General features: G+C 41.1%; 1 protein-coding gene across 1 annotated transcript in view; it reads left to right on the top strand.

Moving 5' to 3' along the window:
- The window catches only part of ATF7IP2 (activating transcription factor 7 interacting protein 2), a 72,098-nt gene that overhangs the window by 5,988 nt on the left and 42,298 nt on the right, over positions 1-23,812 (top strand). The window contains exons 2-3 of the mRNA XM_083153362.1: positions 11,875-12,712; positions 22,343-22,434. Coding sequence (XP_083009488.1) covers positions 11,875-12,712; positions 22,343-22,434 — 930 coding nt within the window. The remainder of the gene's footprint in view (positions 1-11,874; positions 12,713-22,342; positions 22,435-23,812) is intronic.

Here is a 23,812-nt window from a genome sequence, read left to right as displayed (position 1 = left end):
TATCCGTCCTTCTGATAAAGGGGGCGGAATACTTTTGCTTGATAAGTCTGATTATATCACAGAGATAGACAACTATCTCACACAGTGTTACCAGTTACTATGACCCTACATACATTTATAAAATAAAAATAAAAGAGATTGATGCTGTTATCAATTTAGGATTGGTGAATGGGTAAATAGACAAATCTACATCAGAATTTCTGACAGACGCATCCTAGGACTCCTCTAATTTATGTCTTGCCTAAGGCATTAGTGTGACCACCTGGGAGGCCTATTGTTTCTTCTTGCTGCTCTCTTTTTCAAACCATTTCTCAGTTTGTTGATTTTTGGTTGCAGCCAGTTGTCCAAAACACGGATTATTTTTTACAGGACTCCACAAATTTCATTAATAAACTTAAAGCCCTTGGTTACCCCTCCAGAGTCTTGCTTGCTGGTGACCCTTGACATAGGCAGCTGGTATGCAAATCTCACTTATGAGGATGGTATGGATTTGGTTCATGCCTTGACAACCTCCACACCACAATATGTTGGTCTACCAGTTGAATTTTTGTTACTACTTATGGATATTGTGTTGAAGAATTATTTTCAGAATTCCGATTTCCTTTTTTTTTTTTTTTTTTTTACAGCTAAGAGGGACCGCCATGGGTTCAAACATTGTGCCTTCTTATGCTAATCTCTTTATGAGTATGTATAAAAACCAACACATTATGTCTCATGCGAATTTCTCTAAGTTTATTCACTTTTACATTTGTTACGTTGACTATTTATTTTTGGTGTGGACTGGGGGGTTCAGGCGCTAACCAACTTCATAGATACCCCTAATACATTGGATACCACAAACAGTTGTTATTTAGACATTTGTGTTAGATGTACAACCAATTGATTTGGAACTTCTATTTTCAGAAAATCTACAGGCAAGAACTGTCAGCTGATTTGTTTCATCCATTGCCTCTTAAAAAAGGCATGCCACTGTCCCAATTGCAGGTAGTTAGAATAACATCTGCTTTGGACACACCTTCCGCAAGCTCTGGCCGATTATGGGCTCACGCTTTATACAACGTGGCTATGATCCCAAGCGGGTTAGAGGAAGCTGTCTACATTGTCTACAAATTTCTCCTTAGCAAACTTATCAAACGGGATAGACAAATCAATGACCATAGACTAAGGGCAGTATTCAATGTCTTTTTTCGGCATGTGCAGCGAATCCTCTTTAGGATTCGCTGCACATTTGCAGCGTTCTGGAGGGCTGGAGCATTCGCTGCCTGCCCTCCCTCTCACCCTATTCAACTTTGCAGGGGCTCACTGCCCCCGATGGCAATTTTGAACCCCTGCGGCATACGCAAAGGAGGGCTCCCGGGGACACAGGCAGCTCAAGCTGCCCCCCGGGAGAGCTGGCAGGGGCATTTTGGAGGGAGACACTGCACTGGTCCCACTCGTACATATGTAATGAGCGGGACCAGTGTGAAGTGAATATCTAATGAGCGGCTCCCTGCCCCCTGCTGGCGAATGTAAAAAAATAAAATATATATATATATATATATATATATATATATATATATTAATTAAATATATATTCATGTGCTGCAAGCATTAAAATAACATGCCCCTTCACAGATTAAAATGACTGATTTTTTTTTTTTCCTTTACACCAAAAAAAAACCCCCAATTGAAATACACCAGTGAATTGCAGCGAGCATGAAACAGAGAACTGGCCGGCATTCTCTGTTCGCTTTCGGCGAACATTGAATAGGGTGAATCAGATTTTCAGTGAAAAAGATTCAACGCAAGGTGTGAAAACAGCCCGAATTGCCGGAAAAAAAATGGTGAATCGGGAGCATTGAATACTGCCCTAATTTTTACTTCTACTTATTTTATTGCATCAGCACACATTCGTAAGACGATCTTGAAACACTGGCATATAGTGCAATCAGACGTTGCTATCGGACAATATTGACAACAAGCCCCTCTTTGTTATAAGAGGAGCTGAAATCTCAAGGATATACTGGCACCATCAGATATTGGACCTGTCAAGAACAGGACCTGGTTGCACCCTAAAAGTATGGCTTTTAAGTGTCATTTGTTGTGTGAACTGTCAGTTTTTGTGTGTTGGTGAGAGCTTCATTGATCCTAATAATGGAAGGACATATGAGATACACCATTATATGAGCTGTGACAGTCACTTTGTCATCTATGCTATTGTTTGTTCTTGCAAACTAATTTATGTGGGCAAAATGAACCACAGCCAGTTTAGTATAGGTTATCAGTTTTGTGTTGCCAGAATAAGATCTAGATAGATATAGATAGATAGGAAGATACCAAGATATCATGAAAAGGTGCTTTGATATGGGTGTGCTTTTGCCAATATATATAATTACCCCTCTTCATACTGCTGCTTGGCAAAAGCACACCCATATCAAAGCACCTTTCCATGATATCTTGGTATCTTCCTTTCTACTATTGTTGCTGCACCACCAGTTCAAACGGTCTACTTCTCTCCTTTAAGCCGATTCATCCCTGTCTTTAATGAGGCTGATGATATTAGTGTCTGCAGCAAATTGAATGATCTATAGTGATTGCGCCTCTGAGGTAGTCATTTGTGTACATAGAGAAGAGAAGAACGGAGCACTGGGGGGCTTCTGTGCTGATGGAACGCACTTGGGAGATGCATTGACAGGAAGTCTACAATCCAGAAACGGTAGCCACCGGTACTCCAAGGTAGAGTAGTTTGGTTTGGAGGATTCTTTGGACGATTTGTATTGAAGGCCGAGACAAACAGGACCTTTGCGTAGGTACCAGGTATGACCAGGTGATGCAAATGCAGTGTTATCCCAGGTTGACTGCATCTTGGATTACACCGATTCTGTCGATAGCTGAACTGTAGGGGTTCTAGCTGTGGGCTAGTCGGAGGTTGCAAGTTGTTCAGTACTAGGCGCTCAAACGCATTCATGGGTACACACTTAACAATGTGTACCTAGAGTGGCAGAAACAATGTGCCATCTGTACACAATGCAAAATGCAGTGGATAACTGCTGGATTTATAATTTCTACTGCATTTAAAATGAACTCTGGGTCATCCCATTGGGCAGGCAGCCCACCTGACACTGACCCAGAGAACTGCCGTTGGAACCACATGATTGCATGTACGTACCAAGGATGTGGCCAATTAATTGTCTCATGTATACCTGGCTTAACTCTTAAGCAGTGGTTCATTAAAGATTTTCAAAGTGACAGGTAAAACCAGTGCTAGTGGCTACATATCATAAAATATGTGGACATTCCTCCAGCACATAATTGAAACTTTTGAAATAGGGGGTGCATTGATAAAATGCCGAAACTCTAGGCACCATGTTTCAAAGAAGTTTGGGAACCAATTCTGTGGAGACTTGCTTAAAAGAGAATAGAAATAAAAAAAGAGGTAACAAAGTTGATACTGTCTGTATATCGGCTGTTTAGCAACCTGATCTTGTGAATAATACACTATTACCAGGTTGAAGCCATTTGGAATATTGTATCCATAATTGTTTTACTTTGCAATTTGATACTGTAAATATAACCGTTTTTCCAGATTTGAAATTATACTGGAAATAGCACAGAGACCATTCTTACCGTAATTAACTTTTCTTCATTTTTCCTTCACTATCTATCCTTTGAAAAAAAGTTTAATATTGTACATAAATAAAATCTAGTCTGCAAGATGCATTAGTATTTCTGATTGGTGAACGAATAAAGTATATCGACAATCTGACAGTCTTTACTTGTTTCGGTTTAATCTTAAAAGTCAGACAGTAGCACAACTCTTAGGTTAGATTGCAATCTAATTTAGATCATATATTGTGGGAGAACAGAACAATCATTTAGGAAGTGTACAAAGAAGCTACAGTGTATAGGTCACCTATCCAGTGCTATATATATATATATATATATATATATATATATATATATATATATATATATATATATATATATATATATATATATATATATATATATATATATATATATATATATAATATATATACAGGAGAAAGACCAGAAAGTGCACAATGTGAGTATAATGCAAAGAGTACTTTACTGTAATAATAAGGTCACATACATGTGAGTTTAAAATAGCAGGTATGCAGGTATAATAACCCGGGGAAGCAGATCAGGCATCAACACGCTCACAGCGCGGCAGCAGCTGAAGGGTCCAGACCGGGACCAGGACAGTTCACAGACGATCACAGCGTCAACACGTCATCAAGGACCGCCCCAACGCGTTTCGTCATTGGATGACTTCGTCAGGAGGCGAAACGCGTTGGAGCGGTCCTTGATGACGTGTTGACGCTGTGATCGTCTGTGAACTGTCCTGGTCCCGGTCTGGAGCCTTCAGCTGCTGCCGCGCTGTGAGCGTGTTGATGCCTGATCTGCTTCCCCGGGTTATTATACCTGCATACCTGCTATTTTAAACTCACATGTATGTGACCTTATTATTACAGTAAAGTACTCTTTGCATTATACTCACATTGTGCGCTTTCTGGTTTTTCTCCTGCATGTCCGTCTTCTTGAGGTTTTGGTGTTACCTCTCACCAGAAAAACAGCTGCACTGCATGAACCACCATCATATGGACTTTTCTTTTAAACAAGGAACTATTTGCGCATATTGACTGGACTACTCTGTATGTGTGTGTGTGTGTGTGTGTGTGTGTGTGTATATATATATATATATATATATATATATATATATATATATATATATATATATATATATATATATATATATATATAATCTATCCTTTTGAATTACAACTTTATTGCAAAGTAATGGTATCTACACTATGTTATCTGTTGTATGTTAAGCTGATGAACGATCTAGCATTTTGTATTGTTGTGTGTGTGTGTGTGTGTATATTAATAAATATTAGTCCAGTGAGTACCCCGAATTGGGAATACTTTTTCTCTTTTTTTTTTTTGTACCAGTAACCATTATTCCCGGGAGCACCTCCAAAAAATTATAAATTAAAAAGGTACTTGTGTACTATCACGGCGCCCATCGCATCGCAGACCATATCGCATGCGCTGTTCCACAATGTCATACAATTTTAAAATTGTATGGCATTGTATATGGCATACAATGCGATGAGATGCGATTATAACTTGTATAAGCACCCTAATGAGTGCTTACAATGTTAAATGCACCCCCACGCCACCCCCCCAAGTATAAACATGAACCCGAAGCGTGGCGAGCGCAGCGGTGCGCGTCCTACAACCTTTTCAAACCCCCACTATCCACGTCGGCGTGCAGTTGATTTTATAAAATGTGGCGAGCGGACGCGCAGAACTTCACAGGTATACGCGTCGGGCTCTCTGGGCTCACGATTATACTTGGGGATGGCGTGGGGGTGCATTTAACATTGTAAGCACCCATTAGGGTGCTTATACAAATTAACATCGTATATGGGGCAAAATCGCATCGCAGGCCATCGGGTGTATGGCATGCGATGCGATCAAATATCGGGCGACTAATTATCGTGGGCGTCGTGCTAGTACACAAGTACCATTAAAAATAATTTAATTCATAAATCCAATTGGAATGGATTAATAGGATATTAAAGAGACAACAAACGTCTGTGCAGACATTTTCCTATCTCTTCGCATATTGGTACTGCAAGTGTCTTTACACTATATAGTTTTGTGTGCAGTACTTTATCAAATCATTGAATCGGTTAGCACATCGAGGGGATTCCATCACTCAGATGTATACCCAACATAAGAATAAATGAGCAGACCTCTATAGTCCTTAAAATAATTTTGACTTGATGTACACGAAGGCCTTTGCAGCTGCAGATTAGTATGCTACAGCTGTGCAAAAATATGCAAATGTTGGAATGGCCATCAATTGTATTGAGACGTATACTGAAGGAGTCTCAGATCTGCTGCTTGTACTGTTTATGAAGATACAGACATCAAACTTGGGTGCCTTATATGCCTGGAGAATATCTGATTGACTTCTGTTGAATGCTCCACCGGCAAATTAAATATCCCCTGCATGCAGTGACCACTCTCCCTGGAGAATGGCATGACTTGCATTCTTAAGGACATATACACTGTCCATTTTTGCCCAGTGTGTATGGCCGGCGATGATGTGAAAATCGCTGTCCGAAATATCGCTCTGTGCGTACACACGGAGCGTTTTTCGTCCGGGCCATCGATTTTTCACTGACATTTCAACACTTTCCAAAGTAGGAGACTGTGGAAAATGGTTCAATCTACAGGTAAAACCAGAAGACCATTGATTATGTGGCAGTGCTTACGCACTGGGCGGTTTTGAGCTGATAGCAGTCACACTGTGCTAGAAGCACTACAGCAGACTGCGACACCCCAGGCAGGGAAGAGGAACTGCATGGGTTTTCAAAGATGGCGAGTGCTAGAATGAACACTATAGCGATGTTGTTAACAATGTTATTCTGCATATCCTCTAGTTTGTTCACACTATATCTTTAACAATACATGCACCCTTGATTCACCCCCCCCTCGTCTAAACATGCAGTCAAACCTGCCTGTATTGTCATTGACTACATGTTCAGGAGGCAGGTGACATCACTGAACAATATTGTTAGGTGTGTATACACTATATCGTTTGTCTGGGAGCTCCAACGATATCATTCCAGAACATTGATTTCTGACTGTGGAGTTAGTTGAGCTAAGAAAAAATGGCTTTTGGAACTTCCAACAGTCAGAATCCCAGTTTGAAAACCTTTTTAAGTTGTTTTAGAACAGACTTATTTTTTATGTTCTGTGGTGCCTTTTAATTGTTCTTCACCAATTGTATAACTTTATTTATAAATGGCTAAGAAATGCATTATAAAGTAACTGATATTTTGGCATGCTTATGCGGAGCATTGTTCACACCTAGGACTTTTTGGGGTTTGGTGCTGGTGACCAAAGAGGGCACAATTTTGGATATTATAAATGCTGTTTCCAGCTGGTCACCGTGATCTCTGATGGAGTTAGAGGTTTTTGCAGAGGTGGCTTTAGGATGTTGAGTGGTTGCTCTGTTGCTTCTCCAGTTGCCTGGCGTGGGGTTAAGAAGCGCTGGGTGGTGACGTTACTGTATCAGCTGTGGCATCTGTAACTGTAATTATCAGTAGGGTGTCTGTTCTTCCAGCCTGTCACAATCCTCTTAAATTGCTGTTTTGGCTTGTCTTCTTTGTTTTCATAAAATCACCACCACCCCCCCCCCCCCCCCCCCCCACCTTTCTTTAGCTCTCAAAATATTGTTCGCAAATTATCATTCAAATTGAGCAGCTCAGCAAACCATTCAAGCCAATGGTACTCCTTTATTCATTCCGAGGAAAAAAAATCAAGTTTCATTACTGTAGTACCGCATACATAGAATACACAAACAATAGAATCACATTATTGTTGTTTTGTTTGAGAGCTTTATCTTGCTTTTGAAGACCATTTTTCAGACATTCATAGACATTCCCAGCCATCCACATTGTATTGTCTAAGTTGTATTCCTTTGTGGTGCTGCAAGAGGTACTGTATACATTCTGTATGTTTGGGGAAACTCACCAAAACGTAAAAGTATTGGTTGCTGCTCTACCACTAAAGATGGACTACAAACACATGAAATACTTGTTTGCTCTTCAGTCTAAAAAACTTGTATGCTTCATCGATGTGACAAATGCCCAGGTCGGGAAGCCATTTTAGGGTAAGAGTCTGCATGACCGCATTGGAGGGCCAGTTATAAGTCTTGCCACGCGCACCAGTCTGTAAGCAGTGGAAATCCATTGCCACCTTGACACCTTTGGACCTGCATAGCTGGACAAATTAAAATGTACATGGCATAAAGTTTTTCTACATATTACAAGCTGAAATACAAGATTGCAAAATCAAGCTGCATAGCCTTCTAGAAACAGCAAGGATTGTGGCAGGAACAAGTACTTATCACAGATTTCAGCCTATCAGTAATGATGATCTACACATCTATCGATTGTCATCAAACAACGTGAAGACAGCATGAACCAGATTTAGTGTAACAATGACCACAGTTACAAAAAATGTAGACAAAAGTGATTTGCAACCTGAAACATACATAGTTGTAGTGTATTTGGTACTTTGGGTATATTACTGTAATAAGGAAGCTCAAAATGTGCTGGTACACAGTTATGTTCCTTTTATTCATGTTTTCTGTGTAACGGAAGTGCCTACTATCCAGGCAGTATACACTTTCTGCTGACACTTTTTAAGGAAAATTAGACTGTTACAAAAATTTTCAAACAAGGAAAAATGTGATTGTTGCTATGCGGTACAACAGTAATTCAACAGAAACTTCATTATAGATTTTTTGGTACTTGTGTAATAGCATGGCGCCTGTTACGTACTTGGCGTAGGGTCCCTGTCAGAATCAATGTAGTGTGTAACTACGCGGCCAGCGTAGTTAGCTTAGTCAGAAGCATTGCGAGCATAGCGGATTAATTTAAATGCATTCTGCGTTCCCTCGAGGGGCTCGCTGCGCTCGCCACATTTTAGGCTCGATGCGCTCGCCACACTTTTTAAAATCAACTACACGCCAACGTGGATAGTGGGGGTATAAACAGGCTGGGGGGGGCATAATACATCCCCTCGCGGGGCTCGCTTCACTCGCCACGCTTTGGGCAGGTGTAGATAGTGGGGGTTTGAAAAGGAGGCATTTGCCAGTATGTAACATGGAGCACTGACAAATGCCTCCTTTATTGTGCATGAGACGCACTGGCGCCCGTATATCCCCTTTGTGCACGAGACGCATGTGCTACCAAACCCCCAATCTCCCTGAAGCGGACACAGGCAGGGTTGCCGTACCCTGCCGCAATAATTACTGAGATGCACCTGCGTCTCAGACAGATGGAGCACCTCTCTGCCGGCTCCCGCATGATCCCCTCTCCGCCGGCGTCCGCCAGCGCAGGGGATCTGGCGGTTACCGGTGCTGTGTGAGAGGCTCTCACTAGGCTTGCCATGGATGCCGGGGACAGAGCCGGGCTGCCGCGGAGTCACTACGCTAACTACACTAGGCAGCCATTGGGCTGTCACTACACTAACTACGCTAGGCAGACGTTGTGCTGCCGTGGATCACTACGCTAACTACACTAGGCAGCCATTGGGCTGTCACTACACTAACTACGCTAGGCAGACGTTGTGCTGCCGTGGATCACTACACTAACTACGCTAGGCAGCCATTGGGCTACGCTAACAGTGTAGCTTAGCCTCGCTGAAAACGTAGCCTAGCCGGGCGCCGTGCTATTACACAAGTACCTTTTTTTCCCGGTAACACAAAACATGAGGCGCATAAAGTAATTTGGTTTGGATTAGGGAGGAAAAGTTAACTTAGGGGTCCAAATTTGTGGTAATTCCTTAATAAACACCCGTGTTAATAAACTGGATAAAGAAGCAGCGAATCATCAAGCAGTAAATCATTTAATAAATTCAAAAATCAATATTTAATAAATTGTCATACAGTCAATATATTTGTCAGAAAGTTATTTTGACAACCTCTCTTTACTAAAAATGTTTGTGAAAGTCTGAGACAGGTGGTGGAGACACCTGGTTGAACTGACATGGAATGACCCGGATATTGTACTGATCATAGTTTCCCTCCTTGCTTCGGTGTGCTCTGACCAGTTGATTATCCCTGCATATGCCCCGTAGACTGTGCATGAGAGAAGAAAGCTGTGCATCTAGTTGTCTCCCTACTTGTATGATGCCTCCAGCTGCATGGAAATGTGTCCCAATATTCTCCCTTCTCCATTATGGGTGTGTGCAAGTGCAACTCTTGTGGACTGGGTTACAGTTATGTGCTTTGACTGAACTATTTTTTGTGGATCCATCTACTGTTACTCCATGGTAACTACCTTGTCCCAGATTCATAGTGTTTGTTTGTTTGTCTGTCTGTCTGTCTGTCCAGAAAAGGGCAGTTTTTTTTATGTATATTTAATAGTAGCAAGGGTGTATTGCCTTGCTTTAACAACCTAGTGTTTGGGATGCAGTTGAAGCTTACTTGGTAACATATAGCTGCACATAAGAGCAGCACAAAAAGGGTGATATATAAATGAAGCAGTGGGCAGCATGTATAGCCCAGATAGCTAACATGCTGAAACATTCCTTAAACAACCTATAAGCATGGCAATGTCATTGTTTTGAGACTAAAGACAGCAACTGGTTAGAAGCTGTTACAGAGGTGGCATCAATATTGAACATACGGACAAGTCTTGGAGGTATTGGCAGTCTTGCATGGACAGGTTGGTCATATTCCTCCCATTGTTGCCAGTAGGGACTCTGTTGGTGGGATTTGTGTTCACTGAACAATATCAGTAGTTGGTGGTGGGGTGGAACCTGTGGTTCAGTATTTCTGTCATGTCTTCTAAACAGAGTATTTGACCTATAGCAAATTCCATGTATCATCATGTGTGTGTGTTCTGCTGACAATGCCTCTACTTTTGTATGTTGTTGGTAACTCCATTATGCAGTGTTTAAATGCTGTCCATGTTGCCAATTCATAAATACTCAAATCCTTTATATAAATGTTAACTACATAGACGTACTCATTGTTGACTTTATGGAAAGAGAAAATTGAAAATATGTTATTCAATGATAAATGTTGTTGTTATACTTCATATTATGCAATAAAAACAATTGTGAAAAAAATGCCATCCATACTTGCATGTTTTGGCTGGCTGGTCCCTTCCTTTTCTGTTTAAAATGTAAATATAAATAAAAAATTAATTTTTACTTTAAGATTCTGTTGTTGTGGTGTTAAAGTATATCCCAATATAAAGAACTTCATAGTATTATTTTGCTTTGCTATTAAGTTAATGATGATGATAATCTGCACACTAGAGAGCTGGGTAGTATCCTACATCTTCAGGGTATCTTAATAAGATCTAAGAAAGTCAAGAGTTGAGAATGCGGTTATTTGGTTTGCTGCGATATCTTTCATCAACCCGCAGTACATTTGTGTAGAATAAGCCACTGTCTGCCTGTTTAGTTAGAGAAGCACCTAAACAGGCAAACAACTGCAATAGTGGAGGGCATGATACACCTCTTTGCAGTATAAACCCATCTGTTGTTGTAAATAACAATCTAGAGTTAAGCTGCATACACATTTGATGACATTTTAAACGATATGCACAATAACATTCAAGGGAAATCATTGACTACTGTACGTTGCATCATTTGCGGTATCGGCTAATGTGTATACAGCTTAAGACAGCCAATAGTAACTTGCCCATCTAGTCTGCTCATGTACGCACTAGGGTTATTTTAACTTTTTTTGGTCAGGAGTCCACCTACAAGTTGTGGGCAGAGACTATGCAGCTCCACACAGTTAGGGTCGTGGTGGGAATTGAACCCATGTTCTCAGTGCTGCGACGCAGTAATTCTAACTATTGCCATATAGTATTAACTTTAGTTATACACTTCCTTAGATAAATATTAATGTCAAATAGCTTTTTCTGGATGTCATTTGTGGTCTTTTTAGTTATGCAGAATGAGGAGCTATCGTTCAGGACATCCGCTCTGTTTAGTGTGGCTTTGTTTCCTCCTGTGGTGTGTTGTTTTAGAAACGTAAGTCTTCACCTCCTGCCCCCATCTACCCATCCTTTACCAACTATATTCAAACTTGTTCTGCTTTTATGTATGAATCATATTGTGTAGGATTGTTGTTTTAACTAGGACTGCAAAAGATATGTATATAGGGAATCCTAAACAGATGATGATTATTTTAATTAATGATTTGGTGAAAATAAAGTTTTTTAATATCTTTCGTAATAGAGAGTTTGTGATGGAAATCTTTAATAATTGTGGTGAATTTAGTTTGAATTGGTATAAAACATTTTAACATCTGTTTTCTTTATACAGGGTTCATTAGTTACCAATACAAATGGATCAGTGAAAAAAATCTTCAGAGCAAGAAAAACGATGACTGCAAGCTGTCGACAGCAAATGTCCGTCCTTCATAAAATAAAACATTCATCCAGAATGGAGCGCGTTGTTACAGAAATGGTCCAAGAGCCTGAATTAATGTGTGAAGCAAACTGTATTGCACAGGATAACGCTGCCTCTAAAACAAATAAGACACAGAATATTTTTTCTAATGGCTTAAAAGTTTCAATAGAGGTTTCACAAGTTAATTCTGACTTTAACATAGGATGTTCTTACAATGAAACATGGAAAGAGATTACCAAACAATCAGAAGATAGGTCTTCAGTTCTCTTAGCTCCTGTTAAGAGTTCTATACATTTTTCTCATAGTGCGCACTTTCAAGTAAAGGAGACAAGCAATGATACAGTGGAACCTCAACTTGATGGTTTAAAACAAGTCGCGTCACCAACAAATGCTGGAACCCAGATTTTAAAAGAAAAAGCCGTGCAAACCTCTGGGAACAGCTCTGAGCAAGACTTCAAAACAGACTTTCAGCCAACAAATATTAGTGACTGCTCATCTACTATTTCAGAAAACTTGAATGCCTCAATAACCCTAAAAATTGTATCTGAAGACAAGTCTTTAGCAAAACCGCCATCCATTGACCTAGTGGCACCAGTGACGCTAACCGCAGCTCCCAGCCATACAGTAATCCCAAGCAATGACCCTTTTGTCTCCTGCAGCACTGATCATTCCATAGCACCTCCTTGTATAGTGAACTCAACTACAGATTCTGATGTTCATAATCTGTCCTATAAGTGCACTTCATCCGAAAGTAAGTTTCCATTGCAAGCTCATTCTATATAGAAACGCATTATTTTTTGTTATTCTACTAATGGGGCTCACTCATGAAGATACAAGGAAACATTGCATGTTGAATGGAGTGCAATCTTTTTTTGCTTTAGCTGTAGGTCTAGATGTCCAAAGTTCCCACTTTTACTTGGAAGTAATCTGAATTATCTGAAGTTGAAAACACACTACACTTTGCACTTAATATTATTGCCATTTTAGATTTCCATGCCAAATCTGCAGAGATAATGCGGCTTCATAAATCTAGCCCTGGTGATAAATATGGTCTTTCTATCATATTAATATACCTCCCAACTTTTTTTTTTTTTGTTCAGTTGGGACCTGTCACGCCGAAGGAGAAGCTGAAGCTCTCTTCAGCGATCAGCTCCCCCAGGCTCTGGGACACTGCCACCTGCGGGAGGGGCGGCGGGATAGTCTCCAATTAGCGGGAATGTCCAGCTGTAATTGGGACACTTGGGAGGTATGCTTTAATACATTGTCAGGAGAGACCATTATAAACCATTAAATGGTAATTGAGAGTTCAGAAAGAGAACATGTACAGTACTTCTAATAAGAACAATGATTGTGATTTACACTTGTGGCCGCGCACATTGGAATGCTTGCCAAGAAAATTAAAGATAATGGGAGAGGTAGGTTATGGAGAGGTTATCAGCAGAGTGAAGGAACATGGCTTAGAGAGTTTTAGGGGATAGGCAAGCCCCCAGGTGGTAAGCCATAAGTTCAGTCAATTTATGGTTCTATATGATGTTACCGAGAAGTCTTACTGATGGTAAGAGATTTGTACCGCACTGCACATGTGCCCCCAAACCATAGCACGTGGAGGGGTGGAAAGTGGTGATGGACAGAATTGAGAAACTACTCTGCGTCCTATTATACAGTACAGTGTGAATGCAGATGCAAGGTTATTGCATCACATGTGCAATGCAACTCACACTTGCAAGTTGAAGGTCTCATTGGTGTAACAATAGTGTCGGATCAATAGTGTATGAGGATACGTCTGTACTCGTTGAATAAATTGTTTTCTTTCTTTGTTTTTATTCTGTTTAGGCACTGTTTTCTATTTACTGGGCCTGCCTAGTAAACAAGTTTGCTTCTCTAATTGTAAAAGATCAGAAAGAAATATCATGCTATCTCATATGTAACAGTAGCACATGGTGAATCCATAAAGGGGCCTGATTCAGAGTTGATCGCTAACGTGCGACTTCGCAGTGGACTGCGAGGAGTTAGCTGCCATTTGCAAATTGCGGGAGAATTGCTAATGGATCGCTAATCGGCATCTACTTGCAAATCCATGTGCAATTCATGGACCATCAAAAGGATTTTACTGTCAGCAATTGTCAGTAGGTCTGAGGCTTCCGCTAATCCGCAACTAAGACAGACTGAAAGTGGCCATCTTTGACATCACAGATACTCCTCAAACACCTTTGCAGGCCTGGCTTTTTTGTGCACACCCAGAAAATGGCAAGTTTCCATCGCCAAATGTCAAACTGCGAGAGGATTAGTATCCATACACATTTTCTACACACTTTTCTAGACACTAATTCTCCTTGCGCATATTGATCGGTACGCATGCACAGTCCTTCGATAATAACTCCATATGCAAATTCTCTTATTAGCGATCTACTCTGAATCAGGCCCTAAGTTCAATTGCTTAAATTATAAAAGATGGCAGCTCTGTGATCTGTTGTTGGCCAAATGAAATAAGAAGTTGAATCATTTTGGTCATAATTAGGGACATTATATTATTTTGTAGTTTTTTTTTTTTGCTTGTTATCAGACATCATGGGTGACATTTAACTTACCGTGATGTGCCACCCTAAAATTTAGCTCTGCCCCGCCCTCACCGTATATTGCCTGAGCCAAATATTGTATGTTGTATTGTATGTATGTATATGTGTGTGTGTGTGTGTGTGTGTGTGTGTGTGTATATGTGTATATGTGTATATGTGTATATATGTATGTATGTATACTCCAGGTTCTAATTCAAAGATTCGTTTACTGCTTAGTCAGTCAACAGTGTTTCGGGCCGGGGCCCGTCATCAGGACATACACAGTGTAATGCAAGCGTTACAGATATTAAGTAGCTTACCAGGTCCCCGCGATTGGCGTCGCCATTCCGCCCCCTCCTTGGCGTCGGATCCTACTTCCGGGTTGTCATCGCCGGAAGTGACGCGATGCCCTTACCGGAGGCGTCATGCGTGCGCCTCACTGCCTGTCTGCCAGTAGTTGTTTCTGGCATCTGCAAGAACAACAAAACATTTGATTTCATTAGATTTGTTATATTTCGTGTCTCTACTATGTTGTGATTTCTAATATCGTCTGGCTCCCTTCAGATACTCATTATGGTGCATAAATAAAATTAAATAAAATTAAAACATTAGTTCGTGACTTCCTGCGTGGTGTAGTAATGTCTTAAAACAGTGTGCAAGTGTCGAATGACCACTAGATGGTGCTATTGTTACTTATATGTGCTTTCACTTGTAGCCTTATAGCTCTCATCTCATGGCACAACACCGGAAGGCCATAAGAGATGCCCTACACAGCGGCACCAGTGATCAAGCTGTAGCACGGCATTTCGGAGAGAAAAAGCATGGCATGGCCACACTCCGATATAGAATCATCGATCATGTCCCTGCCTCACTACGGGGAGGAGACAGGGACAAGAGACTATTGCAGCTGGAATGCCGATGGATCAGTAGGCTCAACACCGTGAGCCCCAACGGTCTAAATGAGGCTCTCAACTTTAAATGTTTTCTTTAAATGTTTTTTATAAATGCAAGTTTAACACAATACTATACAAGCATTTGGTAACACCATAATAGAAAGAATAGTACATGGCCATAGAATCATCACACATAACAAGTTGTGACAAATAGTGATAGGCAACAGATTCTCACGAGTAACATCTACAGTGAAGTTTACACTACAAACAGATTTTAACTTCTTATGTCTCCAACTCAGATGCCATCATAGTAATAGGGATATCATATTTCATACACTTATCGATACAATAATAGATCACAGGCTACTCTCGGTTTTTTAATATTTTTTTTTTTTCCTCACTATATTTTGTTTGGAGATTTTTCACGATTTTTCACATATATCCGAGTCTGCCTAATTTGGACAGTACTTGGTCTTATTGTTAATACTAGGTCGGCACCTTTTTCCAGATAAACATCTGCCTTGATAGCATATCCACACACTTGCATAGCGCAAGAGGATGCGAAATGGAATTGGTTACAATTCTCTTTGATAACCAGAGGCACTTTCCATTGCACTAGTATTTTTCCATAAAAATTTTTTTTTTTCATATACTCCTTTTTTAGACTGACACATTGTGCTACAGCAATACAGACAGGCCCTGTGACAAATTGGGCCATAATACATAGTGGCATGGACAGTAATAGGCATAACAATCAACAAGTGCCAGGATTAGAGCCTTTGGGATAGGTGACAATCCTAGGACAGACAAGACATGCAAATTATGGATTACATCACACATCCTACAGTAAAGGATGCATCCCTATTACATATATGAGTCAGAGACGTTTTTTTGCTTGACGTTTTTTTGCTTGAATTTTTAATAAAAATAAAAAAAGACACATAGATATATTCAAATAGAACAGCACAACAGAATTACCACCAAGATGAGAGCTATAAGGCTACAAGTGAAAGCACATATAAGTAACAATAGCACCATCTAGTGGTCATTCGACACTTGCACACTGTTTTAAGACATTACTACACCACGCAGGAAGTCACGAACTAATGTTTTAATTTTATTTAATTTTATTTATGCACCATAATGAGTATCTGAAGGGAGCCAGACGATATTAGAAATCACAACATAGTAGAGACACGAAATATAACAAATCTAATGAAATCAAATGTTTTGTTGTTCTTGCAGATGCCAGAAACAACTACTGGCAGACAGGCAGTGAGGCGCACGCATGACGCCTCCGGTAAGGGCATCGCGTCACTTCCGGCGATGACAACCCGGAAGTAGGATCCGACGCCAAGGAGGGGGCGGAATGGCGACGCCAATCGCGGGGACCTGGTAAGCTACTTAATATCTGTAACGCTTGCATTACACTGTGTATGTCCTGATGACGGGCCCCGGCCCGAAACACTGTTGACTGACTAAGCAGTAAACGAATCTTTGAATTAGAACCTGGAGTGACGCTTCTCTTTCATCGCTATCTGACAAGCGCTGGCGCAGCCAGCGATCAGCGGGCACCCAGGCCAAGTTACCCAGTGGAGCAGGGACAGGTGATGAGTGCCGGACTTTTCTCTATATATCATAGAGATGATCGCACAACACTCCACAAAGCTTAATAGGTGACTGTGCCCGGTCCAGATAAGATCACCACAACATGGATGTTGTTCTGCTCTGAACATGGGAGTTAGCCTTTGATGTGGACAGTCCATCCGAGATCCATGCTCATTTGCTACGCCTTAAAAAGAGACTGATAGAACTGGAATTGCATGGGCTAACTCTTTCCCAGTATCATAGGGAAGGGTTTATACCCAGAGGATTTAGAATTAAAAATCAGCCAACCCTGGGGCGGGCTAATTAGGAATTTTGCAAAAGCTGGTGTGCTATATTAAATCAATGCAGCTTTGATTTAATCGTTCTAGTGGTCCAGCAGGTGAATTCTGACATCGAAAGTGTTAAGAAAGAAATAGCAATATGTGAAGGTGAAGGTACTGTCACTTTAAAAGCAGATACATCCATTGATTGGCTGGCCAAACTTGATGAATCATTAGCCATTTTTAAAAGTGAGCTGTTATCCTTTAAAAAGGCTAAATACAAAAAAAGTAAAAGATGATTACCGCGATATGAGGGTATATCCCTGGCTGACAGGGCAAAATACTAGACGCCCTTGGAGAGAGCAATTTGTCTCAAATCGTAAAAGGAGGGAGGTCAATTTCACTGACTTAGACTCGCAGACATCACAGTCTGATTCAGATCAGTCTAATAAAAATGTTTTTTTAAGAGGGAGACCAGGTACCAGAAACGCAGTAAAAGGTCCAAGGGGGCTTGCAGGAGAGGGGGCATCAAACACCGGAAAAGGAAGGGGACGGAGAGGCCCTCAGAAATAATGGTGTTCAATTTGTCCAAGTATACCCCTACTTTAGATGAGATGTCTGTATTGAACAAAGGGTTGACTTTTGTTCAGACACATCGCCAAAAACCCTTCGAATGTGAGACCTGAATTGTTCAGATTTCACAGACAATTGCATCTAAAAGACCACTTGCGTCAACCTAATAAACCAGTGCCTGCTCCGGCCTTACCATTCAAATCCAAAAGTGACTTTGATCCCCCCTCCCCTAACGCTTCTATTGAAACGTTCATGAGATTAGTAAAACAAGATGTTATGCCCATCCTCAAAAAACCTAAGAAATATTATTCCAACTTGACCAGGGATGAGACCTTGGCCGTACGGACATTACGGGACAATCCTGAGATCATAATTTGTCGGCGGGGGGAATTGTGATCCTGGATAGAGAGTACTACATTGGGGAAATTGAAGGACAATTAGCAGATGCTGATTGTTATCTCAAACTTACCTATGACCCCACTCAAAAATACAAAAAGGAATTTGATTTGATTATCAAGATGGGATATGATAATACTTGGATAGACGAGACTACCATGTCCTTTCTGATGCAAGATTATCCCATCATTCCACTGCTGTATTGTCTCCCCAAGGTACACAAGTCATTGGTCTCCCCTCCTGGGAGACCAATTATATCCTCTATGGATTCATTAAGTCAACCAGTGTCTCAATTTATAGACTACTTCTTAAAACCTGTGGTGCAAGCCAGTCTTTACTTTCTAAAAGACACTACTGACTTTTTGAATAAATTACAAATGTTTGGCCGGCCAGCCAAGGATTGTATACTGGTGACCCTTGACGTCACCAGTCTATACACAAATATCACTCATGAGGAGGGCATCGGTGCAGTGCGAGATGTCCTCAGTGCCAGTCCTTTTTATAAAGGACCACCCATCGAATTTTTGATTTTGTTGATAGAATAGTTTCTTATAGTGCCGACTCCTCCAATACACCACTCAATCCCCAGCGTAGTACTTCAGTGTCCCCTACGGATTCGGAGAAAGGGAATTAACGGTGAGTACCAAATTCCTATTTTTTATTTAATAATTCATTTTTTTACAGCGACCGGAACGGCGATGGGGTCAAACATGGCCCCATCGTACGCCAATCTATTTATGTATCAATTTGAAACTCAACACATTATATCTAATTTGAAATTTTCCAAATTTATTAATTGTTATGTTAGATACATCGATGATTTGTTTTTTGTTTGGACTGGCACTGAGGGTATGCTCAAGGAATTTGTGCAATATTTGAACTGCATTCCTGGTAATATCAGATTTACATGTAATTACAGTAACAGCTGCATACAGTATCTGGATGTATCAATTACTATATCCAATGGAGAATTTAAGACCTCACTGTACAAGAAACCGACGGACAAGAACACGCTGCTACTAGCGACCAGTTTTCATCCCCAACCCCTCAAACGAGGGTTACCATATTCTCAGCTTATACATGCTGTTCGTATCACATCATGTGCTGATGACTTGCATCGGGTCCTTGATGTGATGTGTCAAGGATTTATTGACCGGTTGTATGACCCGAAGGAGGTGTACGAAGCCAAGAGCAAATGCCTTAAGCTCAGCAGGGAGGAGTTGTTGATTCCCAAACAGAAGGAAGCGGGTGATGAGAGACTTTATTTTGCCAGTTCATACTCAGTGGCCTCGAAGCCCATTAAGGAGTCAATAATGAGGCACTGGCACATTCTTAGTACAGACCCAGTTCTGGGGACCACCTGTCGATCACCGCCGCTCTTCTGCTACAAACGTAGCCAAAATCTAAAGCAGAAATTAACGTACTCCGATACAAGTCCAAAAATTAACCAACCTGCTCATTGGCTTACAAGGCAAACGGGCTCGTTTTAAATGTTCAGGCTGCGTAAATTGCAAACATATCCTCAGATCTGATAAATTTGCACACCCAACCAACCACAGCAAAGAATATCCTGTCAAATACCGTATGAACTGTGAATCTAAGTATGTAGTATATCTCATAAGATGTCCCTGCAACAGAATTTATATTGGGAAAACTATACGCTTGCTTAAGGAACGTATTGGTATGCACCGGTCGTCTATTAACAAAGCTTACAGCAAAATTGAATCAAATACTCCGCCGGTGGCGCGACATTTTGTACAGTCAGGACACTCCATTAAAGATTTTCTTTTCATGCCGATTGATCAGGTGCCTCCCATGAGACACGGAGGTGATAGGCATAAGAGTTTATTGCGGAAAGAAAACTTTTGGATTTATGAACTGGGTGCGATGCAGCCCGTCGGGCTGAATGAAGAATTTACCATTGCCCCGTTCATCTGATACTACTATGGTTCATTGCAGCCATTGATAGGCTTAACTTGTTTAATAATTGCACTGCACTGATGTTTGTTTGTCTGTTGATATGGTGGTTTGTTTACATATGTTGGTTTTTTCTGGCATACCTCCACTTTACATGTATGCTGATTTTTCTTATTGCTGCTGCAATCAAGTTTAAAATGTTTTGCACTATTAATGCACTTTAGCATCTGAATATTACTATGCACTTTGAATTGTTGCTGTGGTATTGGGTTACCATAGCAACGTGCACGCTGCTCTAATGTTGACTTCCGGTACCTGGGAACCCTCTGTCAGTCCCCGCCGCATGTTGCTGCGAGCATTGGTTCCGCCCGCCGTGACGTATTTCCGGTATGGTGGCTCCGTGCTGCGTGCAACAGGGAGACCGGAGGTTACAGCTGATTGCCGGCAGGTGAGTTGATGTGGGAGGCTCTTTATAAGGCATTTCTAGGTGCTGTTTATTTGATGACCCCTCTTGACAAAGGTGCTGTGAGCACCGAAACGGCTGTCGAGGACGACGTGCGATAAATATCGCCTGTTGGGTGTTTATTCATTATGCTGAGTTGTTAACTTAAAGCATGGAAATGTCCTGTGTGGACAATAAATTGCATACATTATATTGAAATTGGACTGATGCTGGTCTTCTCTGTCTGAGTACAGTAGTGATTTTATATATATATATATATATATATATATATATATATATATATATATATATATAACTGAATCTTTGTATCTGTACTCAGTGCTACAATGTAGCAGCCACAGCTTTTCCCCAATACAATTTCTGTTCCGCTCTGATGCATTCACGGCAAATATACAAGTATCCTATTAATCAGACCAGTCTCCCCTTGTGTCCTAGTCACATTGAGACGAAGATGCATTTTCAGTACAAAAAAACCCCCTTACGTTCGTAAAGTTACATGTGACCTAGAAGCTCACTAACGCCAATTATTCATGTATGTGGACACATCTGTATATTAAATGTATCGTCCTACGTCTGCTATGGTGGTATTTCTATATATTGTCCCTTTACTTGACTATCCTCACTCCAGTTTAGCAGTCACTTCTTCCCAACGTTGTTCTTTTTTTTTTCTCCTGCATTATTAAGTTGCTTTGTGTTGTTTTTGTCATGCTGATGTTGACAACATGTAATTTATTTTTCAGACATTTTCTGTCTCTAGTTCTTTTTTGTGGAATGATGCTTGTAGAAGTTCTACACTGTATCGTTGTAATCTTTTTAATAGTAGAAAAATCTTAGTAGGTTAATCCAAAATTGGAGGCTCATGTCTAGTTCAATGTACTATTTTGCTCTGCGGCTGGCTCTTTGTTATTTTTAAGATGAGTCTGAATAACTGTATGTGTATATGTATGATTAAAACAAAATTCTGTTTTCTATATGCCTATTTTTTTTTAAAGAATACATACTACCTATATAGGTACTTATGTATGCAAATTGCTTAGTGGGCGATTCTGCGTAAGAAAATTGCATCGCATCGCATGGGCCGTGTGATGCGATGCGATTTTCCTATGTAATTTATTCACTGCTCTCTTGGCCCCGGCGGATCGCATTGCATGGCATCGCACTTCCTGCTAAAACCCATGCGATTTTATAGGGTGCGATGCCATTACATTAGCTATACACTTGTATGACATGCAATGAGGTTTTCGGCACCCCCCCACTATCCACGCCACCGAAGCGATAAAATTGACTCAATGCCGACGTGGATAGTGGGGGTATGAAAAGGTTGGGAGGACGCGTTCCGCTGTGCTCACCACGCTTCGGGGGTGACGTGTGCCTAAATCCTCATTGTATGTCATACAGGTGTATAGCTAATGTAATGGCATCGCACCCTATAAAATCGCATGCAATTTTGTGGGAGATGCAATGCGATCCGCCGGGGCTAACAGAGCAGTGAATAAATTACATAGGAAAATCGCACGCCACTAAAACGGCCCATGTGATGCGATTTCCTTACTCTAGCATACGTAAGCTAATTGGGCGCCCTGCTAATACATAAGTACCCATATATATATATATATATATATATATATATATATATATATATATATATATATATATATATATGTAACAATAGTTAATTTTGCAGTTTCATCAGCAACATTTTTTTCTCTTATGTAGGTAGTTGTGAAAGGAAAAGAACTTTATCAGATAACAGTGATGTCCCTGATTCAAAACGTGCCAAAACATCAAAGAAAGTCCTTTTGAGTGAGGTATATGTTTAATAATCATTTAGCTATGACCGCTTACTGTACTGTTTTATGCGTAATAATATTTTACTTAACTGTCCAGTAAGGCATACTATTGATTTATGCATATTGTCAATCAAATTAACTGTTCTTGTAGCATATAATATAGTTAAATGTAAGTTCACTCCATCTGCACTGTAAAGTCTAAAGGCCCCCATACACTATGCGATTGGTCCCGATTTCACCCGATTCAGATGGATCGGGCAGTGAAATCGGGCCAAATCGCAGGTATAGACACCCGGTCCGACCCAATGCGCGGTCCCGTGCGCATCGGGTCAGAGTCGGGAGGTCGGACCGGCTGCACATAAGATTTGCTAAATCTTATGTGCAGCCGGGCAGGGGACACAGGCGGCGGATGCTGGCGAGGGAGATGGGCAGGGGGAGCCGGAGCAGGGAGCTGTCAATGCTCCGTCCAGAGGCAGCGGACGCTGCGGGGGACACAGGCGTCAGTAACGTAGAGGCAGGCAGGGGGAGCCGGGAGCTGTCAACGCTGGAGAAAAAAAAAGCCCATACAGTGAATGGGCAGACTGTGATTGGCTGAGCGCTCTTTCAGCCAGTCAGCAATTGGCTGAGAGAGCGCTCAGCCAATCACAGGCCGCCCATTCATTGTATGGGCTTTTTTTTTTCTCCAGCGCTGACAGCTCCCGGCTCCCCCTGCCTGCCTCTACGTTACTGCCGCCTGTGTCCCCCGCAGCGTCCGCTGCCTCTGGGCTACTAGCAGCGCCCCCCAGCCACCTCGCAGCGTCCTCCACCCGCCACCTGGATGTCCCTTGCCCCCCTGCTCCCTCCACCTTGTAGCTCCCCGGGAGTTGCAAATAATACATCGCATGCGATGTATCATTTGCAAAACTTGGCACATCAGTGCCTAATCGTGTGTCCCCCTCCCGGGGAGCTGCAGGGGGAAATCAGGTCCGACTTGTCCTTAGGACAAGTCAGACTAATGTATGGGGGCCTTTAGGATATCCTATTACTCAGGATAACTGATTGCAGGTAATGGGCTCACTCAGGGCTGCCTAAATAGCCACGATAAGCCAGCACGAGCTCCCAAATTCCCGAAATGCAGCCCCATTTTTAGTAAAACCATGGCTGCTTCAGGCAAAATATACAGGTTTCACTGAACCAGTATGTGTTTTTGCAAAAACTTGTCTTTTCATCAGAAGTGACCTAATGTTGGAAGAAGGAAAACCAGGCAGACAAATAGGATAAAAATGCTTTTGTTCTATTACTATATTTTTTGGTTTAGTTTGCTTTAGTTGTGTATAAATTAGTTTTTAAAAGGTTCACAAACTGACAGATTCAGATCATGATATTTGAAATATGTATAAATTAAGAATTAATATAT

Source organism: Crinia signifera, chromosome 7 (genome assembly GCF_055691185.1).
Source record: "Crinia signifera chromosome 7, ASM5569118v1, whole genome shotgun sequence".
Classification (NCBI taxonomy): domain Eukaryota; kingdom Metazoa; phylum Chordata; class Amphibia; order Anura; family Myobatrachidae; genus Crinia; species Crinia signifera.
The sequence above is the reverse complement of the archived record's forward strand: the minus strand, read 5'-3'. Positions and strand labels throughout refer to the sequence as shown.